The following is a 20,920-nucleotide window of genomic DNA, read 5'->3' as shown; positions in this document are numbered from 1 at the left end:
AGCATTCCACAGTAATGGTTTGCTTTGTCCCGGAGCAGATAAGCAGCCGGCTGTCTGCATTCCTACAGCCGATTCCAAAACAATGACAAGAGTTGCCACTTGATTTAAGGGGATTATGGGACATTTCTGGAGGCCGATCAGAGCGCAATAATGCAATACCTCGTTCACACTGACGCCCGGGCATTTCAGCCAGGGTGCAACAAGCTCTATGCTTCTCATGGAGGTGGATTACCAGGAGTGCTCCAGCTGCTGGAGTCCGGGCGCTCCATGTGCCTTGCCAGTGTGGACACATCAGGAGTTAGGGTGCCCGGGGCTTCTTTAGTGCGCTCTAACTTGCAAGTGTAGCCAAGCCCTTAGGCTCATTTACACATCAGATAGAAAGTCCTTGTCTTCTGGGTGTGGCTAGGAATGTAAGACATTCCAGGCACAAGAGCACAACTTTATGCCTATACTCCTTGACCCTGTAAGATTTAATTTATTTGAGAGTCTTCAGTCTCCTCCTCCTGAAACAAATCTTAGGTCAGGGGTTCTCAAACTGGGGGTTGGGACACCTCAGGAGGTCATGAGGTTATTACATGGGGGTTCGCAAGCTGTCAGCCTCCACCCCAAACTCCACTTTTCCTCCAGCATTTATAATGGTGTTAAATATATTAAAAAGTGTTTTTAATTTATAAGGGGGGGTTGCACTCAGAGGCTTGCTATGTGAAAGGGGTCACCAGTACAAAAGTTTAAGAACCACTGCCTTAGGTGTTTCTTGAATTTAGGTATTTTCTTTGTGCCCACGGACTTCCCTGAAATCTTATCCCATGCATTTATTACCCTTTGGGCTTAGTTGGATGAGAAAAGTGGGCCATGAGCCACCTTCCTGGCTTATTGACCCTGGGGCCAGCCAGAGGCCGGTTCATCATCCAGTGTCACTTTAGAGCAGCTTCAGAGCTGCTCTAAGATGCACATGCTGTAGAACAATGTGCTCTGGGCCCCCTCCTGGTGCATCTATGGGAGCTGTGAGGGTGATTGGCATGCAGCTAGCTAGGCTGGCTTGTGGCCCCCCGCAGATTCTCCACCAGTGGGGGAATGCCCTGTAGGATGTGTGAGTCTCCTCTGTGTTCCTTTTGTACCACAGTAGTAGAGGACAGAATCTAATCTGTGGAATGAAGTGATCCCGAGTATTTTATCTACTGCTAGCATTGTGAAAGAAATCTCTCTGAACTTCATTACTCCTTTTCCTAAATTTGAAAGGCTTTATGCCATCATCACCATTTACTGACTCGCCTTCAGAATTTCTTAGCTCTCAGAGCTGTTCCTCATAACCTAGATTCTTCAAAGCCACCTTCTGACAATATCATTCTTCCAGTGGCCTGGAGATTAGCACTTCAAGCTGTATTTTTGGTGGAAGTCTAACAAGTGCCTTAAACAAGAGTAATAGTACTTGTCTTGTTCTGGGTTTTCACCTTCTGTTAATACAAACTAGTGTCTTGTTTGCCATTTTTTCACTGCAGCTCTGCCACGGCTTGAGGTTTCAATAATTCACCCACAGCCATCAAAAAAAATCCTTTCACTGATCACTGCGCTGAGATAGCATTCCATTTAGCACACCGTTTCCTAGCTTCATTGTTTCCATTTTATCAGGAATAACAAAAAAAACAACAAACCCCTGTGGTTTGCATACTGGTAAAAGGGTGACATGAGAAGCAGAATAAGTGAAGTTATTTGAGCTAATAGCAAAAGATTGTTATTTTTTCAAAGCAGATAAATTCAAAGACAAGCTAAAACTTGTCTGCTTTTATCTGCAAGCTGGAGAGGTTGTAAGCAGGCTGTTTCTCATTCTGCAGAGGATGAAATGTGAATGATCAACTCTTTCTGGTCTCCGTGTTAGTTTGTGAGCTGAATCAAGACGACCACGACAGCACTTGCTTCAAAGGATCTGCGCCTGCTCAGAGTAAAATCAGTGTCGTCATTTTCATTGGCAGCAGTGGCAGCAGGGTCAGACCCTGACAGAAACGGGAGATAAGGAGGAGACGAGACAAAAATAATTGTACTAAGTCGTTTCACCAAGTTCACCTCCCGTGTTTACATCCTATAGTTGGCTGCTAACAGGGATGTGATAAAAGTATTTAATTATTTGGTCTACAGAAGGTAGATGAAGAGCTTCTGTTTTCCCTTTCTCATAACACCTGAACAAGGGAATGTTCAGTGAAACTGAAAGGTGGCAGATTCAAATCGATAAAAGGCCGTGCTTCTTCCACATGTGTGGTTAGACTGAGAAACTCTCTGCCACTGGAAGTTGAGGCCAAGAATTTAGCTAGAGCAAAAAAGGGATTGGAGGCTTATATAGATATCAGGAATGTCCTGGGCTGTTATAATGAATGGTAAATATTTTTGGAACGGATATCAAACCTCGTGCTTCAGGGCTTAAGCCAACCTGTTAGAGATCAGGGTGAGATCTGATGTCTCTCTCTGCACGGTCCTTGCACTTTCTTCCGGTGCATCTGGTGTTGGCCACTGCTGGACTAGGTGGACTTTGGGTCTGATCCAGTCTAGCAGGTCCTGTGTTGTCAGAAACAGATGAGATTTCACCATTTCTGCTCATTCCTGCAGTGCTAGTTCAGTGGGCTGAGGAATAACATTAAAGTGCAGTGCTGAATTTAAAGCCCAGTCCAACCCAAGATCAGAAATAAGACCGCTCTGTAGGGCCGGCAGGACCTAAGAAGTGCATATTTTGAAGGAGAGCGAACAAGTACTGGGAGTTGCAGAAGCGTGCCATTGTCTGCCCAGATGGTTGAGTGGGTTTGGGATGATTGTGACAAAGGAAATGGCCTAGAAAGAAAGAGTAGCAAGTCCTTGCCCCTTCCAACTGCACAGTGGAGTAAAGTTTAACAAAAGGAAATGAGCCTTCAGGAGAGGACAGAACATCCTCCTCCCAGGAGAGCCTGTGCTTTGCATAGCTCTAACCAACTGGCTGCTACAGACTGGAAAGCACATACTGGCAGAATGACAGAGGGGAGGGGTCTGACAATTGTACCAATCTTGTTTTCCACAAGAGTTGCTTCCAAATTGCGATGACCTTAAGTGTGAGGACAAGTCTGCCCTTACTTGTACCCCGCACAACATCACTGACTTGGCTGAATTTGGCACAGGGGTTAGTAAAGTGGAATGGCCAGATTTTCAGCAGGGCTCTTCAGCTGGCAATTCCCATTGTTCTCACTTGGGGAAGGAGTGGTAGATTCTGCCTTGGGGAGGTGCTGGGTGCTGCGTACCTTAAAAAATCTGGCCATTTCTTCTGGATGCCTACAAGGAAGCTGCTGGGAGCCAAGCCCTAGAAGATCTGGCTGGCCCTAACAATTTACCTGATAAATAAAATGAAATGTTTAAAAAAACGCTACTTGCCAGAAGTGGCTGTTTAGTGTACGGGCGGGTCTTTTTCTCTTACTGAATCTTTGAGAGTCTGACACTTACATGACTAATATGTTTCTGAAGGATGAACAGCTGAAATCACATGAAGCTAAGCTGAAGCAAATCTCTACCGAGCTAGCTGAGCATCGTTCCTACCCGCCGGACAAGAAACTTAAAGGCAAGGAAGTAGATGACTACAAACTGAAAGACCACTATCTGGAGTTTGAGGTATGTATGGGATACAGCACTAAATACATTGGCTAGGCATCTGTCTTGGAGAAAAGCTCTGGAAATTACAGAACTCCTCATAGAACTAAGAAAAGGAATAACAATACTGTAGTATTTACTAAGCCAATAAAGACAGTAATAGTATGCCTGTATTATCAATGGTGCAAACGGGGCTTTTTGTTTTTTGTTACTAGTAAACATCCGCAAGACTGTCCCTAATACATTACCTCTCCTTAACACTTAAGATAAGTCAAAGCTTCGACCTAGGCAAGCAGTCAGTATGTCAAATATGATTAAAACTGTGTAAGTTGGTCATTATACTCTGAGGTTCCCCTGCGCCCGCAGGTACAAATGGCACAAACATTTGACACAGTTGGAGAGTTTTGACTGCAGTCACCTGTTACCTCATCAGGCAGGAGGGTTTCAAGAGTTTGGAATTCAGTTCCTGCTTCTGACACAGACTTCCTGTGTGACCACGGGCAAGTCACTTAGCCTCTCTGTGCCTCAGTTCCCCATCTGTACAATGAGGAATAATAATGTTTCCTTCTTTCCTCCCTTTGTCTCTTTAGTTTATCAGCCCCCTTGGACAGGCAGAGTGCCTAGTTCAGTGAGGCCCCAATCTTAGTTGGGACCTTTGGATGCTGCTGTAATATAAATAATAGTAATAATCAGTCATTTGTGTATTCTGAAGGAAGCAGAGGAGAAACAGGCATTCTAAACGTAGTACCGTCCACTCAGTGCACATGCACTCACTGCACCATCAAAATTCTGGCACTGTGCACAGGTGACTCACAGGTAAAGCAGAGAGGGAAGAGGATAAAACACAGGTAATGCATATGGTGTTGAAAGTTAGACTGCAGCCATGAGAATCATGCCCCTTTATGTTTCTGGCTTGGGGAGTTTATATTGTCCTCTTTCTGTGCCTGTTTTCCTTAGCAAGTTTTAGCAGTGAAGCGTGGAAAGAAATGGCCATGTGTATCGGTACACCACACATTTAGATAACGGTCACCAGGGCTGTCGCTTCTCCCCGGCTCCAAACCATGCGCGGCCACGCTCGGCTCTTCTAGGAGGTTTATTTTCACCACAGAGGTTGTCAGACAGGCAGAACACAGTCTGAACTCAATCCTCAGTGACAGGCTTTAGGGCCACCCCTCCAAGGGGTCTCTGGCCCTCCAGCTCCTGCAGGCTTCCCAGCCTTGGCCAGCTCTGCTCCCCTCCTGGAGCAGCAGTCGCAGGGCCGCTCCCCTGAGCCCTTTGCTAGCTCCACTCCAGTGTGACTTCCCCTCTGAGGCTCTGCCTGTTACAGCCCTCCCTCTCCAGCTGCCTACTAGCAGCCCTGTATAGGCCCAGGTGTGGTCCAGCCCTCTTTTAATTGGCTGGATTGGGCTCTGGTTCAGGGAGCTGGGTTTAGTCTATCCACAGGGACCAGCTACCCTGGGATAATAACAAATAATGTCCTCTTTCTTAGAGAGAACCTCTAATGAAAATTGAATCCTGCAGAGCAAATAGGTTTGAAGAAAGCTGCCGAAGGTGCCTATGTAAATAGCTCTGAGGTTACACCTACTTTCACCCTGTGGGAGAGAAGGTGTTTTTAACCTGCTAATATGTGAGGCTGGGCTATTTTCACGCTTGTCACAGATTTCACAGAATGCATAAAATTGAAGGTTGGCTGTAGAAAGCGTATGATAGCTGTGAAATACCAGCAATTGAAATTTTCCTCTGGTTTTTCCATCATTTGGAGCAAAGCCTGGAGGAGCAATTGTGATTGAGTGACTGACCTTGCTGAGGTAGGGGCGAGAATGTAGGGGGTGCTCTCAAGCCAAGCCTGCAGATCAGGCCACTGAAAGCAGCAGGAGAAGGGAAAGGAAAACACAGAAACTTAGTGAAAAAAGGCCTGACTCACCCAAAGGAAATGGCACGGTTCCCAAAGGGAGGGAGAAGGCCAGATTTCCCCTTCTCGTAAGCTCTTGTCATTTCTTTTCCTTCAGCTACCTGTGCTTCCTCTGGTCTTGCTCTCTGCAAAAAACAGTACTGCTAACAAAGCAGTTTCTCCCTTCTGCTGTGTACTGAGCCATCTTTGGCTTTGCGTGAGGCAGTGTATGCTCATCAGAGGAGGCACGGGCTGTGCTGTGTGACTGTCTCACTGAAGACTCTCCTGTAATCCATATGCGCAAGGGGGCAGAAATTAGATTGTATGGGCATTTTAGACTTTTAAGTATTTTCCTTTGCAACTTTAACATTCTTATTTTCTTGATGAGGCTTCCTAGGGTGGTTTTTTTTAACAAGTCATGTTATTTCCATCAGCTGAGGGTCTGGCTTCTCATTGGTGTAAAAGAGAGCAAGTTTACAGTCTAACTTTAAAGAAAGCCTTTATTTGTACATTGCTTAAACTGAGGCTGAGGACAGACAGCAGCAGTGGAAGTCAATGGCAAAACTCCCATCGGCTTAAATTGAGGCAGGAATCCAGCCCAGGGTTTTATTTCTGTTGTTACCATTGGCTTAGGTTTGTGTTTATTTTAATCATTTGAAACACACGGAACGAATGCAGTTCTGCTCATTGATAAATGTGATGATGAGCCAGCCCTTGCAGGAATAACTATTTCCTGCTCTTGCCAACCTGTCCATTCATTATGCAGTGAAGCATGGCACATCCTCAGAATTCTGTTAATTGGTTCCCCTCGTTGGAGTGACAGGCGATAGATACCTCTTTCTTGTCTCTGCAGTGCTGTGCTGGACCTCCCGATATGGAACTGTTCAGGCTGTTTTTTTCCTCATTTCATTTTTAAACAGATTTCTCTTGTGATCATTCTCAGTAAGATTTTGTTTCTCAAAGGACTTTTGGGAAACCTGGTCACGTTCTCCCACCTTCTTCTGTCCTCTTCTAAGCCGTTCCCAACACTTTTTACTATTTTGCATTCAAATAATTATTATTATTGCTTGAATATTATTATTTTATTATAAATGGAGAGAATTCTCTTTAAACATTTGGGCTCAGTCAGGAACATAATAACTTAGAGACTCTTTTATTACTTTGAAAAATGGATTAATAATCAGTAGAAGCATGGGGTTCCCCCCCCCCCCCCCCCCCGCCATCCGCTGTGATCACCTTAATTCCCATTCCTACACTGACATTAATGGCTGCTGAGGGATGGATTGCCCCTTTCCCATCACCAGCCATACTGGCTAACTTTGCTAAACCCTTGCAGGCAAATTCTTATTCATGCCTGTTGATTGTTGTGGCATTGTGTGAGGTGCTGTATGGTTGTGACTTACAAAGCAAGAATTGCCCAGTAACCAAGGGAAACACACTCGTCCAATTATGGAACAAATTGGTGCCTGATCAGGGAGCAGAGCCCGGTCGACCTCAGGCGATCAGGTTGTGTTTCCCCATCCTGTTTTCCGAACACTGGACTTGCAGAATAGCCTCTTGGAGGCAAAGCGGAGTCGAGCTGCCCTGTAGAAGGCAGATGTTCAGCCCACCCGCCCGCTCTCCATGGGAGAGCCCAGCATAGAGAATCCCTGTGTGATTCTGTGCATGCTGTGTGATCCAGTGTTTTAATATCTAGGGTCACACGGGCTGGGACAGAGGGAGCAGAACCTGCGGTGGCCAGGTTGGTTGTGGCCACAGAAGTTTGGGGAGCTCTGAGGACAGTGGCAAACCTGAGCAGAAGGATTTTCGCAGTCCCTTTGGACCAGTGGTTTTCAGCCTATGGTCCGCAGCCCCCTGGGGGGGTCCACAGACTACGTCTAAGATTCCCAAAGGGGTCCGCAACTCCATTCAAAATTATTTTAGGGGTCTGCAAATGAAGAAAGGTTGAAAACCACTGCTTTGGACTGTCGTGTGTACGCATGCTGAGTAATGCCCTGCTGCGTGAGTGTTCCTGTTTTCTTTAATCAGGGCTACTTGTGCAGCAGGGTTTTGCTCTACTTCAGGAAGGTACAGCTCAGCATGCCCTGTATGGCTATTCAGAAACTGCCAACCATCAGTTATGTAAGTCTCCTTGTGCTCTTATTGGCTGAGGGCCATTAGGTACTGAGCAAAGATTTGCATGGTTGAGGAATAAACGTTGGCAATCGTACAGCATCCCTGGGCTCTTGCTGGCTCAGACATTTTCTGTGTGGTGTAATTATTATTAGCCACCATTGTTCACATACATATTAGACTCCTAGATTTCAAGGGGCCAGTCTGATGATCCAGGTGGACCTCCTGCCTATCACAGCCCAGAGAAGTTCATCCAGGCTGATCCATTCCTTTGTTCCTTTTCCAGAAAATCCGCTATGAGATTTATGTTGCCCTACTGAAAGAAGGAGGGAAGGAGCTTCTGAGCAGTGGAGAAAATGATGGGCCAGGACTGAAGAAATCCCATTCGAGTCCCTCGTTAAATCAGGAGTCTCCTGTTAGTGTCAAGGTGAAGCGAAACATCTCCGAGAGGAAGGACTACAGGCCAGAAACACCCAGCATCAAGCAGAAGGTCACTTAGACTGCATGAGACAGCTGTAGAAACAGCCATGCAGCAAAATACCATTGGTCAAAAGTTTCCTTTGCTAACCTGTCATTGACAAAAACAAACCAATGCATCTGCCTGAATGGGGTGGTAATGACATTTTCTATTGTATATTTTGTTGTTTCTGTACAGATTGTGGGAGGTGTCTTGGCTCCTCGTTTGCTTTGCCTTGTTAATTTATCATCTAGCCATTGAAGCACCTCTTTTTTTTTTTTAAAGGGGTGGGAGTGGGACTCTCTGATTTATTGCACATCTCCTCCCCTTCTGTCCTCTCTCATTGGCACGTGACTTTCATCTCAAGTCACCTGTGACCTTTCTCCTTGCAGTGGGAAAAGGAACTGGACAAGCACTGCAGCATAGTAAATGCTAGCTGCAGTGACGAGAAACGAATTGTTGCTGAGATGGAGCTGAGCGCTCCCTGCAGGTTAGTTAAATTCTGACACTGCGACTGGAGATCTCCCAGTGATGTGAAACATACTGGTACTTGTACTATAGTGGTAGGAGCCGGAGGGTACTGGACTGTATTAACTCTGGATCCACACACACCAAGGGACTAAACAGTGAAAATCACTGGGAACGCTGGGCATACAGAATTGGAACAGGTTTTTCAATGTGAAGACTCTTTGGGGGCGCAGGGGGAGGGGGATGCCCAAAGCCATGTCCCTTTTGATGATTGATCCAGCCAGCATGAATTTTATTTTTCTATTTCATTAAGCAATAGGCTGTTGTAGATGACAACTGCTGCCTGTGTGTTGTAGTAGAAAAGGGAATCCCACATGTTTCTCAACAATACGCTCTCGCGCTGCTGCCATATAGAGTCTTAATATGCATTGTTCATCTGCGGTTTCCCTCCAGAATTTTTATTCCTTTTTAGTAAGCGCAGGTATTTTGCAGTCACTCTGATACCAATGGAAGTGTTCTTCTGTTCTTTTCTGAAAGGAACTCTGTTAAACGATCCCTTGAATTTTTCACAAGTGTTTAGAAAGAATATGTTGGAACAGAAGTCCTGGTGACTCAGGGACTTAATGGAATAGAGACTCTTTGGTCTTAGAGCCAGAATCTGACCCCATTCCAGTTGCTCTGTCCCTGGCAGTCACAACGATGCAGCCATAGGGCCAGCAAAACCTGCTCTCTGTGGAGTCTTCCTTTAATAGCAACTCCTGGCTTCTATATAAGGACATGGCCTGGGGAAAAGGGACTTGGCCAGGGTGTCTGTAGACCTCAGCTTTCCCCAGCTGCTGGAGTGGCCCTTTTGGGCTGCGGGTAGCCAGGTGTAACTTAAAGCAGCCCTGAGGGTGCCTTAACTTACACCAAGGGCCAGGATCCAGGGAGCATGAAGATGACTAAGAGACACCTTTGCTTCTTCCCAGGGCCTGCCCATCTTCCCAGGTCCCCCCAGCTCGTCTCGTCTGGGGGATCTAATCCTTAATATGCAAAGACAGCCCAGGTCAATATAAACTGCAGTAGGTGGCCTCGAAGAAACGTCTAGCTATCTCAGGTCTGGTTCTTGCAGGGGCTGGTATTTACATCACGGAGCTCCTCACTACAGAGGGTATACTTGTGGGCAGGCTCAGCAGAGAGGCCAAGGACTGATTGATTGGTCATGGACATCAAACCATTCTGGACTACTAATTTACCAGACTAGCAGGCAGTAGAGGGAGCAATCAAGCAAGATAAGGACCTTGCAGAGAAGCTAAATGATTTCTCTATACCAGCCTCCACCACAAAGAACAACCATGAGATACGTACCCCAGAGCTCTAGACTGCAATACCCATGCTGTGCTGTCAGAGATCGTAGCATTGAAAGAGGAGGTGGTGCACCACGTTGATCATTTAGGATGCAGTAACTCACCAGGACCCGATGGTATTGATTCCAAGAGTTCCAATGTGACTTATGAATGGAGTGACTGAGCTGCTCACAAACATTTGTAATCTGCCGTCGTCCTAGAAATCTAGAGGATAGCCAGTGCCTGACCTGATTTTAAAAATGACACTGGGAGTGACTGCGATTCACAGAGCTGTGAGGCGGGCCGGTCAACATTTTCCAGCATTTGGATTTATTTTTTAAAAATTACGTTATGCTTAAAGTTAAGCACATTGTCTAAGTGCTGCCCCGAAAAGAAACTTTCCTGAATTAGGGCCAAAGTTACGTGCTTGAGCAACATGCTGGGAAGTGTCATTCCCTGTAGACGAGAGCAAGGGTAATACACATTGGAAGAAATTATTTGAACTACTCGTTGAGGGGTAGTAGATTAGCCACTCAGGAGAAAGGCCTAGGTGCCCTGCAGCTGTTCATTGTACAGCAGTAGTTTAAAAAAAAAAGGGCAGTAAACGAGAGGTTGAGTTATACCGAGAGAGAGAGAGCGCTAATACTCGGACTGCTAAATGCCGTTACATAGGGAGATGATCTTGAGTCCTGCAACCATTTCACATCACTTCCTCACAGTAACAGTACAGCAGAAACAGAAATGGTCCAGAGAAGTCACAATTTGATCCCTGCTCCACTCCCAGGGCAGTGCAGCTCTTCTCTGGCCCTTACTCAAGGCATCCAGGTACTTGTTGTGTTTGCCTTTTAAACCACCGCACTCTATTTGTAAAGAGGTGACAATTGCAAATGTTTGCGTTGGCTTTTAAGATAGTCTGGCTGCCCATGGGTTGTGTTTGAATTGTTGATCTCTCCGTCACAAGCGGAAATTCTCCCATACAGTATCTTTCTCAATCTACGCAGAAACAGCATAATTCATGCTCACGACTAGGGAACTCCTTGCAGATGAGTGAATTTCATGCAGTTTGAAAAGTCAGACACAGTGAATCACAAAATGCATTTTATTTATTTTGTCAAATGCAGTTTAGTTTTAATTATTTATTACGCTGCTCCAGAGCGTGTTTGTACATGGATTGTGGTATATTTTGTAAAACGTGTCCAGTCTTAGTAAAATGCAATTTCACTTCAGCTTTCAGCTGTTCAATACGCCCTGAGCTCCACCTGCATTTTGTGAGAGTTCTGAGGTGTGCAGATCAGTGATCTGAGAATTGGTGAGGTTTTAGTGTCATTTGAAATTCCCACTGCTGGCTGTGTCTCTTTACAGCTGACCTGTGTCACCGTGTCCTTTGATAGGCTTTACTGAAACAAGTAAAGAGAAAACACAAAGGCAGATCCTGCTGCCATTGAAGTAAGTGGCAAAACTCCACAGACCTCACTGAGCAGGATCAGAGTGCTGACCAGTATTGCAGTTTGGTGTGCTTTTAACATTACAGCATAGCAAAGAGGTTGGGCTAGGTTCTCAGAAGGTGTAAATCAGCACTGAAGAGACTGGAGCTATGCCATTTGACCCCTGACACACACAATCCCATCCCCCGAGAATCTAGCTTGTTATGTGTTGCACATTATTTTCAAAGTACCTTGCTTTCCAGCTCCTGGATATTTGCTTTTAGCAGAGAAGATAAATGTGTGATTATACTGTATAGGTGCCCAAGTCCTTCACTGCTGTCAAGAAACATTGCAGCTGAAGAGGGACAAGGTTGCAAAGGTCACTTTTTAAAGCCACTTCTGTGTTTCTTTTGTCTTGGGCCCACTGTGTGCCAGGCTGGTCTTCTGGTGCAAGTTAGAGCAGCCTAAAGGCTGCTGTAAATTGCACCAGCTGCCCAGTAATTTCAAGGGAAAATATGGCAGCCAGGAATCACCGGGTAGTGAGAACCTCCAGCCACACAACCTGTTCCCAGCCATTCCCCCAGTGCTGGCCACAGGGAGGGGACAGGGCACAGGAGCCAGTGTTCTGCTTCCAGCTATATCACCGGAGGATTTCTCCACAGTGAGGTGATTGTGACGTCCGTGATCGGTTACCCTGGCTTCAGGGCACTGGCCCAGTGCAGGTCTAGATTGGATTTGAACAGGAGGTCCCTTTCTGATAACAAGCAGCTCAGAATAGCTGAGGATGTCAGCATCCATGCAGGATGCTTTGGATTGTCACTCTGTAGTCAGAACTCTCATGATTAACCCTTTGCACTCACCTCCAAGGAGCTACACTGACCTGGACAGAGAGGTGCCGTGCTGTGCTCTTAGGGTTTGCTCTTGCTCACTCGAAGGGCAGTGTGCAGGGGACTCCCAAATCCTGGGTATTTCAGCATGTGCAGTACCTCTTGCCCAATGAGGCCTCCACCTCCCTTGCTTTCATGTAGACTTTCCCCAGGCTTTTCTCCTGCAGATTCTAATCCTGATGCCATATCTCAGGCCAGTCTCCGACTGAAGGCATTGGGATTGCTGCGTGAGAGTGTTGGGATTGGGCCCGTGGCAGGGCTGGCTAGCTCTGCAACATTACAGCTCATGGGGTGCGCTCCAGGGGCTAGAGTAGCCATTCTAAACTGGTGGGGGAGGGGGAGGCACCTGCTGGGTCCTGTCTGCCAGTGGACAGCTGCAATAATCCCATGGTCATTAGGCCCCAGCAGGAGCCTGGGTCTCTCCCTCCTGTTGAGGCTCCTTCTCCTTCTCTTCCTCTATCTATCCATCCAACCTGAGAACACCTCTTCCACACCCGTCCCACACAGAGACCACGGGCTGGGCTCCAGGGAAGGGGAGCTGCTCCACAGCCCCTTGGAACAGAACTTCCCACCTTCCAGCATTGGTGGTGTGGGGGAATGGGGGAGCAAGGACAGAGAAGAAAAACCAGCACCTGCCCTCGGCCCCCTCCCCAAGACCACAAGCTGCTAAACACACACACACACACCCCTTTTCTAACCCACAACCACCCAAACGGGCAAAATATCCCAGAACCCGAATCCCATAATCCTTTGCAAATGGAAAGGATTCTGGGGTTTGGTGCATGGGATGAGTCTGTAGGTCATGGCTGAGAGTTGCTGGGCTGGCGCGCACGTGTGTGTGTGTGTGTGTGTGTGTGTGTGTGTGTGTGTGTGTGTAAATTAAAAAAAATCTGGAGCGTGGCCAATCTCCACCCAGGCCTGCAGCCTTTTAGACCAGCTTGTACATTGTTAGCTCAGTTGTTGTCAGTAGGTGGGTAACTCAGTCAGCTGAGGAATAATGTAGTTGAGCTGTTGGGACTATGGTTTCATTGAAACTTAGATTCAAACTATTTCTCAGATTCTTGATAGTTTGGAAATTGTTAAAAGAATTTTCCCAGGGCCCAGTGTTTCCTCCTCCTTTGAGGAGTGTCCCTGGGAATGCTCCATGTGAGGGGTGCATGCCCCCCGGACGCCTGAGATTGGAGATTTTTGGCAGCAGTGCTCATATGGTCCACACATGCACCCTCGCTATCCTCATGTCCCGTGCCGAGGATAATATGGGGTTGCGACAGACGAGCCACCCTCAGTTCTTTCTCGACCACCTGGCCAGAGCGGAGTGTTCATAGTGCTAGCCGTTATGGGCTTTTCACTTCATGCCTTGTGGAAGACCTGTTTATTGGGTGCGGTGCATTCAGGCTCAAGATCACGGAGACACTCTAGAGAGTAAAAGACACGAAGGCCATTGCTAAGCCTCTGGGATGTTGCACAGGCATGTTAGGCTCACAAGGGGGAGAAGTTTTTCTCTCTAGTGGAGCAGAGACTCTGTTCACATTCTGCAGCCCCATAATCTGCTTTGGACTTTTTACCATAGTTAACCACTCTTGGTTTCTCCTTGTCTCCTATCATGGTGCACTTGTCTGCCACCTCAGTGCATCGCCTGCCAGTGGATGGTTCTGCTGGTCTCTCTCCTTTCATGGTGAGGCCCCAGGCTGGTGCTGGCAAGGTTGATGAACTCCCCCATTTGAGCCCTTGGTGGTGTGCTCATTCTGTCTGCAATGAAAGGCTGCATTTTCAATCATAATTACATCTGGGAGGAGAGTGACTGAGTCCCGGATTCCTGGGGCTCTTCCTCCTTTCCCTGTATTCCACACGGACACAGCTGTCCTGCAGCCTCATTCCAGAGTTAGAGCGAAGAAGGTGTTTTCCCTGAAAGACACTTAATATCCCATGTTCTCTTCCCAAAGCCTCACTCTTACCCAGGGGCACATGCAGCCCATGCTGTCAAGAGGGCTTGGAGATTTTATTTTGTTAGGCAGTTAGGAAGCAGAGAGGCATTTTGTGACTTTTGGGGATCAGTGTGAATGGGATGCCATTTCCACTCAGTACCTGTCTAAGTAGATATACCTGTGCCTTGAGACATATTAGCTAGGCTATCCGAACATGAGCTTTTGGGGCTGTTTTTCTGAGCATTGATGACTTGCTTAGCAGTATTTCATTCAGAGAAGTCTACCGGGCTGCTGCCTGCATAAACATTCACCCAGTGCTGCTTTCTCAGCTTGGCATCTACATCTCAGGCTTGCTCTTGGTAGGGCAGTTCTGAAGCCCGTGTGTAACTCTCTGAGGTCTGTATGGAACGTGTCCTGGGCTCAACTAGAATTCTTCAGCCCACACTCCTGGACTTGTTCAGCTCTTGACGACCCCAAATGGGACTATGAAGAGGCCTAGAGAAGAAAGGAGCTATTTCCATGGTTACTCGTAGCTCATGATGAGCATTGCTTCTGCCTATTCACACTCCCTGCCTACCTTCCCTTTTGCCTTGGAGTTCTTGGGGTGTTTGAAAAGACACTCAAGAAACCAAAGCTGCTGTTACTATGCAAAATAGCCATTTATGGCCTAGTGGAAAGGGCACTGGATTGAGACTCGGGAGACCTGGAGTCCATCCGTAGCTCTCCTACTGACCTGCTGAGTGACTTTGGGCAAGTCACTTCACTACTCGGTGCCTCTGTTTCCCCATATGTAAAACAGGGATAATGATACTGTCCCCCTTTGTAAAGTGCTTTGAGATCTACAGGTGGAAAGAGCTGTTTAAGAGCTAGGTTTTATAATTCCCTGACACTTTTTTCTTTTCCCAACACAATACAATGCTTCTTATTCAATACTGTGAGTTAATAAGAGCAAGGAAAAATGTGGTATAGGGAAACCTGGCTTAATGCAGGCGAATGATTCTGACGCCGATTGCAAATGACTGAATGTTGCTCATTAGCATGGGAACAAATAATGCAATATGTAAGGCTCACGCACCGTAAAATGTAACTTGTTCATTTCTCTTGTTGACAGCACTGAGGTTTAGCTTTGATTATTTATTATAACACTCCATAGATTAGTAGGAGAAGTGGGTTGGAGCTTTCTAAAGTGCTCAACATTGTCCTTTCTCTGCTCCCACTGTCTATGGGAGCCGGAACAGGCCAACACAGAGTGGTTGGGAAAATCCCACCTGTAAAGTCAGTATATTTTGTAAAAATAGTGAATTCTTAATAATCACACACACCCCATGGCACCTGCTATTCCATGTCTGCTGAGAGCTGGGTAGATAGAGAACAACGTTTTATTTGTACGGTGTATAAAGCATGGGACTTAGCACTGTGAGGATTAATGATGTTTTAAGGGTGTAATAAAAAGATGAAAAAAAGGGCAGCATTTTTGTCTTGCTCAATCCATTGTTAATTAGTAGTAGCTCTCTGGAGAAACACCAGTTTTACTGATAACATAAGGGAGCTCCGAACCAAGCCTTTTATTGGGCAAATTTCAAAAAAGTAGGCAAGATTCTCAGTTCTGCAATGGGCCAAATGAATCCCTGGTGTAACTCCACAGCATTCAGCCAAATTACAGCAGAGATTCATTTGACTCAGTGCCTTCATCTGATCTGATAACACCACCTGCTGAGAAAAGGGTGATTCTTGAAATCCAGCCTGAATCACTTTAAAAATTAGGAGAGACTTTCAAAAGGGCCTAAATACAAAGCCCCCTTGACTTTCAGTACTAAATCACTTACACACGTTTGAAAATTCCACCCAGAGTCCAATAAACTTCCAAAAATCTATAGGCTGGAAATGCGACCAGTTTGTATTTGTGTGTGTTTTATTGTAGTTAGAACTTCTCACATAGGGTGGTCTGATAGCACTGTGTAACTTGACTAAATCCAGTGGCATGGATACAGAACAAGAATTTCTTGGCAGCTTTAAAGTTCGGAGATTACTGCTCATCTCACGAAGTTAAAGTGAGCATCCAGTACCTGTTGAGTGTGTTTAAGCAGTGAGCGTGTGTGAATGTGGGTGTGGTTCTTATGCAATGTATGGCTTCTGTGATCAAACTCCGCAAAGGTTATTCTTTTCCGATGCTTCGGTTTTGTCCAGACAGTGTAATGGCTATAAACAGCAGGCGTGGGTTGTTTCAGCCAGTTGAACGGTTGTTAAAAGCTTTTGTAGGTTTAGCGTTTTTCTCAATCCAGCCTTGCCGTGGCATGTTCTGCAGAATCATAGAATCATAGAATATCAGGGTTGGAAGGGACCTCAGGAGGTCATCTAGTCCAACCCCCTGCTCAAAGCAGGACCAATCCCCAATTAAATCATCCCAGCCAGGGCTTTGTCAAGCCTGACCTTAAAAACTTCTAAGGAAGGAGGTTCTACCACCTCCCTAGGTAACGCATTCCAGTGTTTCACCACCCTCCTAGTGAAAAAGTTTTTCCTAATATCCAACCTAAACCTCCCCCACTGCAAGCTGTTGGGTGCTCAGGAAATTTGAAAAAAAAGTAATTTCTTTAGGAGCATAGAGATCAGTTGTGGGGTGGGAGTTGAAAAAGCTCTCGACATTGGGCTAACTCTGCTCTTGTTGTTGTCATCCACTGCCTTAAAAGGGAGCAAAGTTAGGCCATCACTGAGCACTTTTGCAAATACCTACCTATGAGCCTAATTTAAGGCTCCCATTGTTTAAAGAAATCTTGGCCAAGTTCTGTGAATAATCCACATGGGGTAACATTTTCAAAAATGCCTTAGTCACTTGGCTGCCTAAATGTCATTAGACTTCTAGGTCACTTAGGCCCTTTTGAAAATGTTACCAGGCTGTCGTGGTTTTGCAAGAGTGGTGGGGATTTACTGTAACAATTGCAGAGATATGTGTAAGAATCCATGTGGTTGATAAGTTACAAAGAGTGGCAGGGGGAAGTGTCAGCTGTGAGCATTTCAAGTGGTGCCCTCAGGTTTCCTTTGGAAAGTGTGAAACAGTCGAGGGATTTTTAGCCCAAATAAATATGTAATAAAATCCATTGGGTTTGCAGAATGATATCAGAGTCAGTGTTGCAGTTTGTATGATGTTGGAACGACCTGGATTAAACCAGTAGAGGAGGAATGGAGATTTAGGGCTAGATTCTGCCCTGAATGGCAAAGCACTTAAGCATGAACTTAACTTTAAGCACATGAGCAGCTTCAGTGAAGTCAGGCCTAAGTGCTTTGCTGGATCAGGGCCAGAGAGCTTGCATCTTACAGGACTGAAAACTTAGTGGAGTAGACTCCAACTGAGGATGAAATGACAAGGGTAAATCCCATCAACTTTGGTCGGGCCAGCCAGGATCCTGGGCTCCCTGTATCAGGGATCTGAGATGTTTCTTTGGCGTCCACCCTGTGTGGGATAATGTAGTGAAATGGGGTGGCTCAGCAGTCTCCTGCAGCCTTTAAAGAGTCCTCATTGACCCACTGTGACCACACGGTTATGGCTGAGACATTGCAGTGATTTCTCTTCCCTTAGACCAGGAAATCAGTGTTGAACTCTCAGTCATCAGTCACTGTGGGGGGCTTGTGTGGAAATGTTCGCTTTTAATGGTAGCCTTCTGCCCCAGCACTTCAGAGAACACTCCACACAGAAACATGCACCTCCGCAGCTAAGCTATCACCTTGATTTAGATCAAAGCTTATTGGAATAATGCTCTACAGTGTTCAGGAACAGGCAGGACAGGGCCAGAGAGAGCCCCTGGGTGGGGCCCAGCAGTAAACCCTGCTGTTTACGTTGTCTCTGGATACTGCTCTGTGCTCTTTGCTAGTATAGGATCTTTATAATCCCTTTATAATCTCACTTGTTTTCCTTTTACTATTGAGACGCCAGTGGATTTGTTTACATGGCAGGCAGTTTAGTCCATCGTCACTGCTCTCTGGAGAGCCACTCTGTCTGTAATGGAGCAGTGCTGAGGTTCTCTCCAGCCCTTCTCCACGGGAATAAATCCTGCTGCTCTGACCCTTGGGGCAGGCCCTATTTAAGGTCTATGCTGGCTCTCCCCACCAAGGGTAAATTTCTCTATATAGAGGCCCTATTTCACATCTGTGGTCAAAGAGCCAGAGGTATGCAGACCTGATTGAGGCCCCAAATCATGAAAGCATTTCAGCAAGTGCTTAAGCGCCACCGATGTACGTGGGACTTAATCACGTGCTTTCCCGACTAGAGCTGCTGTCCTGAATCAGGGCCTTTGCTGTTTTCTAACGGTACCATAGGATGCCCTTGGATTTCCTATTCTAGTCTATGTGACAGGTACTAGAATGATAATTCCTCGTAAATGAAGGCACTTATAGACTGTCCTGTCTCCCTGGGGAAAGGACTCGTGGCTATTGTTATATCATTTAAATAATATTTTGAAATGAAGTTTACATTGCTTTGTTTTTCCTCTGAGGTGACTGTATATAAATATTTCCCTCTCTTTGAGCATAGCTGGAGTAAGCAGACAAATAATTTGCCTCTGATGTATTGAAACTGTGAGATCTAGTTCTCTCTTGTGTACACGTTCACGATTATAACTCTTGTTCCTCTGTGTTTTATAAGGCGGGATAATGTTGCTTCAGGGTAACTACAAGTCTGCAGCCTTCTGAATGATTTTTGTGTGATTGAAATCGAGCAAAGCAGTGAAGGATTTCACACATGTATATGATATATGTATATGTACAAACTTTAGAAAGAAATAAACCAAATGTATTTCATTTGCTGGATTTGAGTGCACCTTCATTTAAGCTGTTGCTCTTTAATATTTGTATTACACCAGAACTTACAGGTCTCAACTGGGTCAGAGCCCCATTGTGGTAGGTGCTATACAGACGCAAAGCATATGACCATCCTTGCCCCAAAGGTCTCACGATCTAAACTGAATGCTGTAGCAGGTGGATGAGACAACAAGGGGTCTGGAGTGGAGCAAGATGCCCACAGTTCTTAGCCAGCTGGCAGCAGTAACCACAGTATTCACAACTCACCACCTTGCCTCTCGCTGATCAGTGGCATTGTTCCAGATGTACGGCTGCAAAGGTGAAGTTTGAGAGGTGACTTGAAGGAGAATACGACGGTAGCTTTACAGACTGGCCCTGGGTGCTTTTCCCAGGCATGAGGGGTGGCCTGGAAGAAGTGTGCAATCAAGGCTCGTGTCATTCGCTCAGCAGAAAGGAGTGGTTTCAGAATCGCCTGGTCATTTTCTCTCTCAAAACACATTCTAACGTCCAAAGTCATGTGCAGCCACTGGCTGGGCTCGTAATCCCCGTCTACCTCATCCTTGTGAAGTGACAGCTATAGTAAATTGCTCTGCTGCTGGTTACACGTGCCTGCTGCTGCAGCTGTTGGGCAGAATTGAGGGCATGGGCAGGGAGGGTAGGAGGAAAGGGGGCAAACACAGAGGCCAGAGGGGGTAAGAAACTGGGAGGGGTATGGGCTGAGGTCTGGGAACACCAGAACCACATGGAGGGGGGCTGGCATTGTGCTCCCAGGTTGTGGAATGGGTGAACCTCTTAGGGAAGAAAGAGGGGGGAGGTCACATGGAGTGGGGGAGGAGAGTGGTGGGGCATGCAGGAGGTATACAAGGAGGACATAAGGGGCACAGAGTATGCAGGGGGCCAGAACGGGTGCGGGAGGCATGGAGGACTCCTTAAATTAGGGGTGTGAAATGTGCAGAGGCAATAATAGCAAACATGCATGCCCTTTTTAAAAAATCACACCACACACCACTGTACTAGGAAGATTTTTCTGCATCTTTGTCCATGTTGAGGTTTTTGTCTGCGGGAATTCCCTCAAGTTAGAGATGAGGCACTTGTAGTTAGACAAGTAAGACCAGTCTTATTCAGTATTTGTATTAATGACCTTGCACAAAAATAGGAGTATACTAATGAAATGTGCTGATGATACAAAGTCGGGAGGCATTGTCAATACAGAGCAGGATTGGACTATCATACCAAAATATCTGGATAACCGTGAAGACTACAGTGACAGAAACAGCATGAAATTTAATAATACAAACTGCAAGGTCATGCACTTAGGGTCCAATAATAAGAATTTCTGCTGCAAGCGGGGGGCTTATCCGCTGGAAGCAACAGGGGAGGAGAGAGACCTGGGTGTGTGGGTATGAGCCACCAAGGTAATGCAGTTGTGGAAAAGGGAAATGCAATCTTAGGATGTATTAGGTGAGGTATTTCCAGTAGAGATAGGGAAGTATTAAAGCCATTGTCCAAGGCATTGGTAAAACCTCATCTGGAATCTGTGTACAGTTCTGGTCACCCATGTTAACGATTAATTTAAACTGGAACAGGTGCAGAGAAGAACTACTCGGATGATCAGAGGAACAGAAGGCCTATTTTATGAGACGAGAAGAGCTTGGCTTGTTTAGTCTAGCAAAAAGAAGGGGATCTGATTACCTTCCTAATTTATTTATAGAGAGCAAATTCCCAGGAGCATGAAGAGCTGTTTAAGCTAAAGGACAATGCTGGTACAAGAACAAACAGATGACCTGGCCGTGAACAAATTCAGGTTGGAAATAAGGAGAAGGTTTCTAATATCATAGGGGTGAGGTTCTGGAACAGCCTCTATGATGGGTTCGGTCACAGAGACCCCCTTGGGACTGTCACCTGATGTGCTGAAATTACCTGAGCCCCTTTTCTCTGCCAGTTTGGGCCTCCAGAACCCTGCCTTGTTGAGCCAGACATGCCAGCCTGCTCCAACACAGAGCAGGGTCTGACCCACATGCCCCAAATCTGCAGACTTAA

The 20,920-nt window shown here is 46.2% G+C and overlaps 1 protein-coding gene across 7 annotated transcripts in view; it reads left to right on the top strand.

Annotated features, from left to right (window-relative positions):
- PSD3 (pleckstrin and Sec7 domain containing 3) overlaps positions 1–18,880 on the top strand; it is a 143,287-nt gene extending 124,407 nt beyond the window's left edge. For all 7 annotated transcript variants that reach the window (XM_048851597.2, XM_048851599.2, XM_048851598.2 and 4 more), the window contains 2 exons: positions 3,478–3,621; positions 7,890–18,880. In XM_048851597.2, the coding sequence (XP_048707554.1) occupies positions 3,478–3,621; positions 7,890–8,102 (357 nt within the window). In that variant the 3' untranslated portion in view covers positions 8,103–18,880. The remainder of the gene's footprint in view (positions 1–3,477; positions 3,622–7,889) is intronic.
- The last annotated feature ends 2,040 nt before the right edge of the window (positions 18,881–20,920 follow it).

This window comes from Caretta caretta, chromosome 5 (assembly GCF_965140235.1).
Source record: "Caretta caretta isolate rCarCar2 chromosome 5, rCarCar1.hap1, whole genome shotgun sequence".
Taxonomy (NCBI): Eukaryota; Metazoa; Chordata; order Testudines; family Cheloniidae; genus Caretta; species Caretta caretta.
This window is presented reverse-complemented; position numbering and strand designations above follow the sequence as displayed.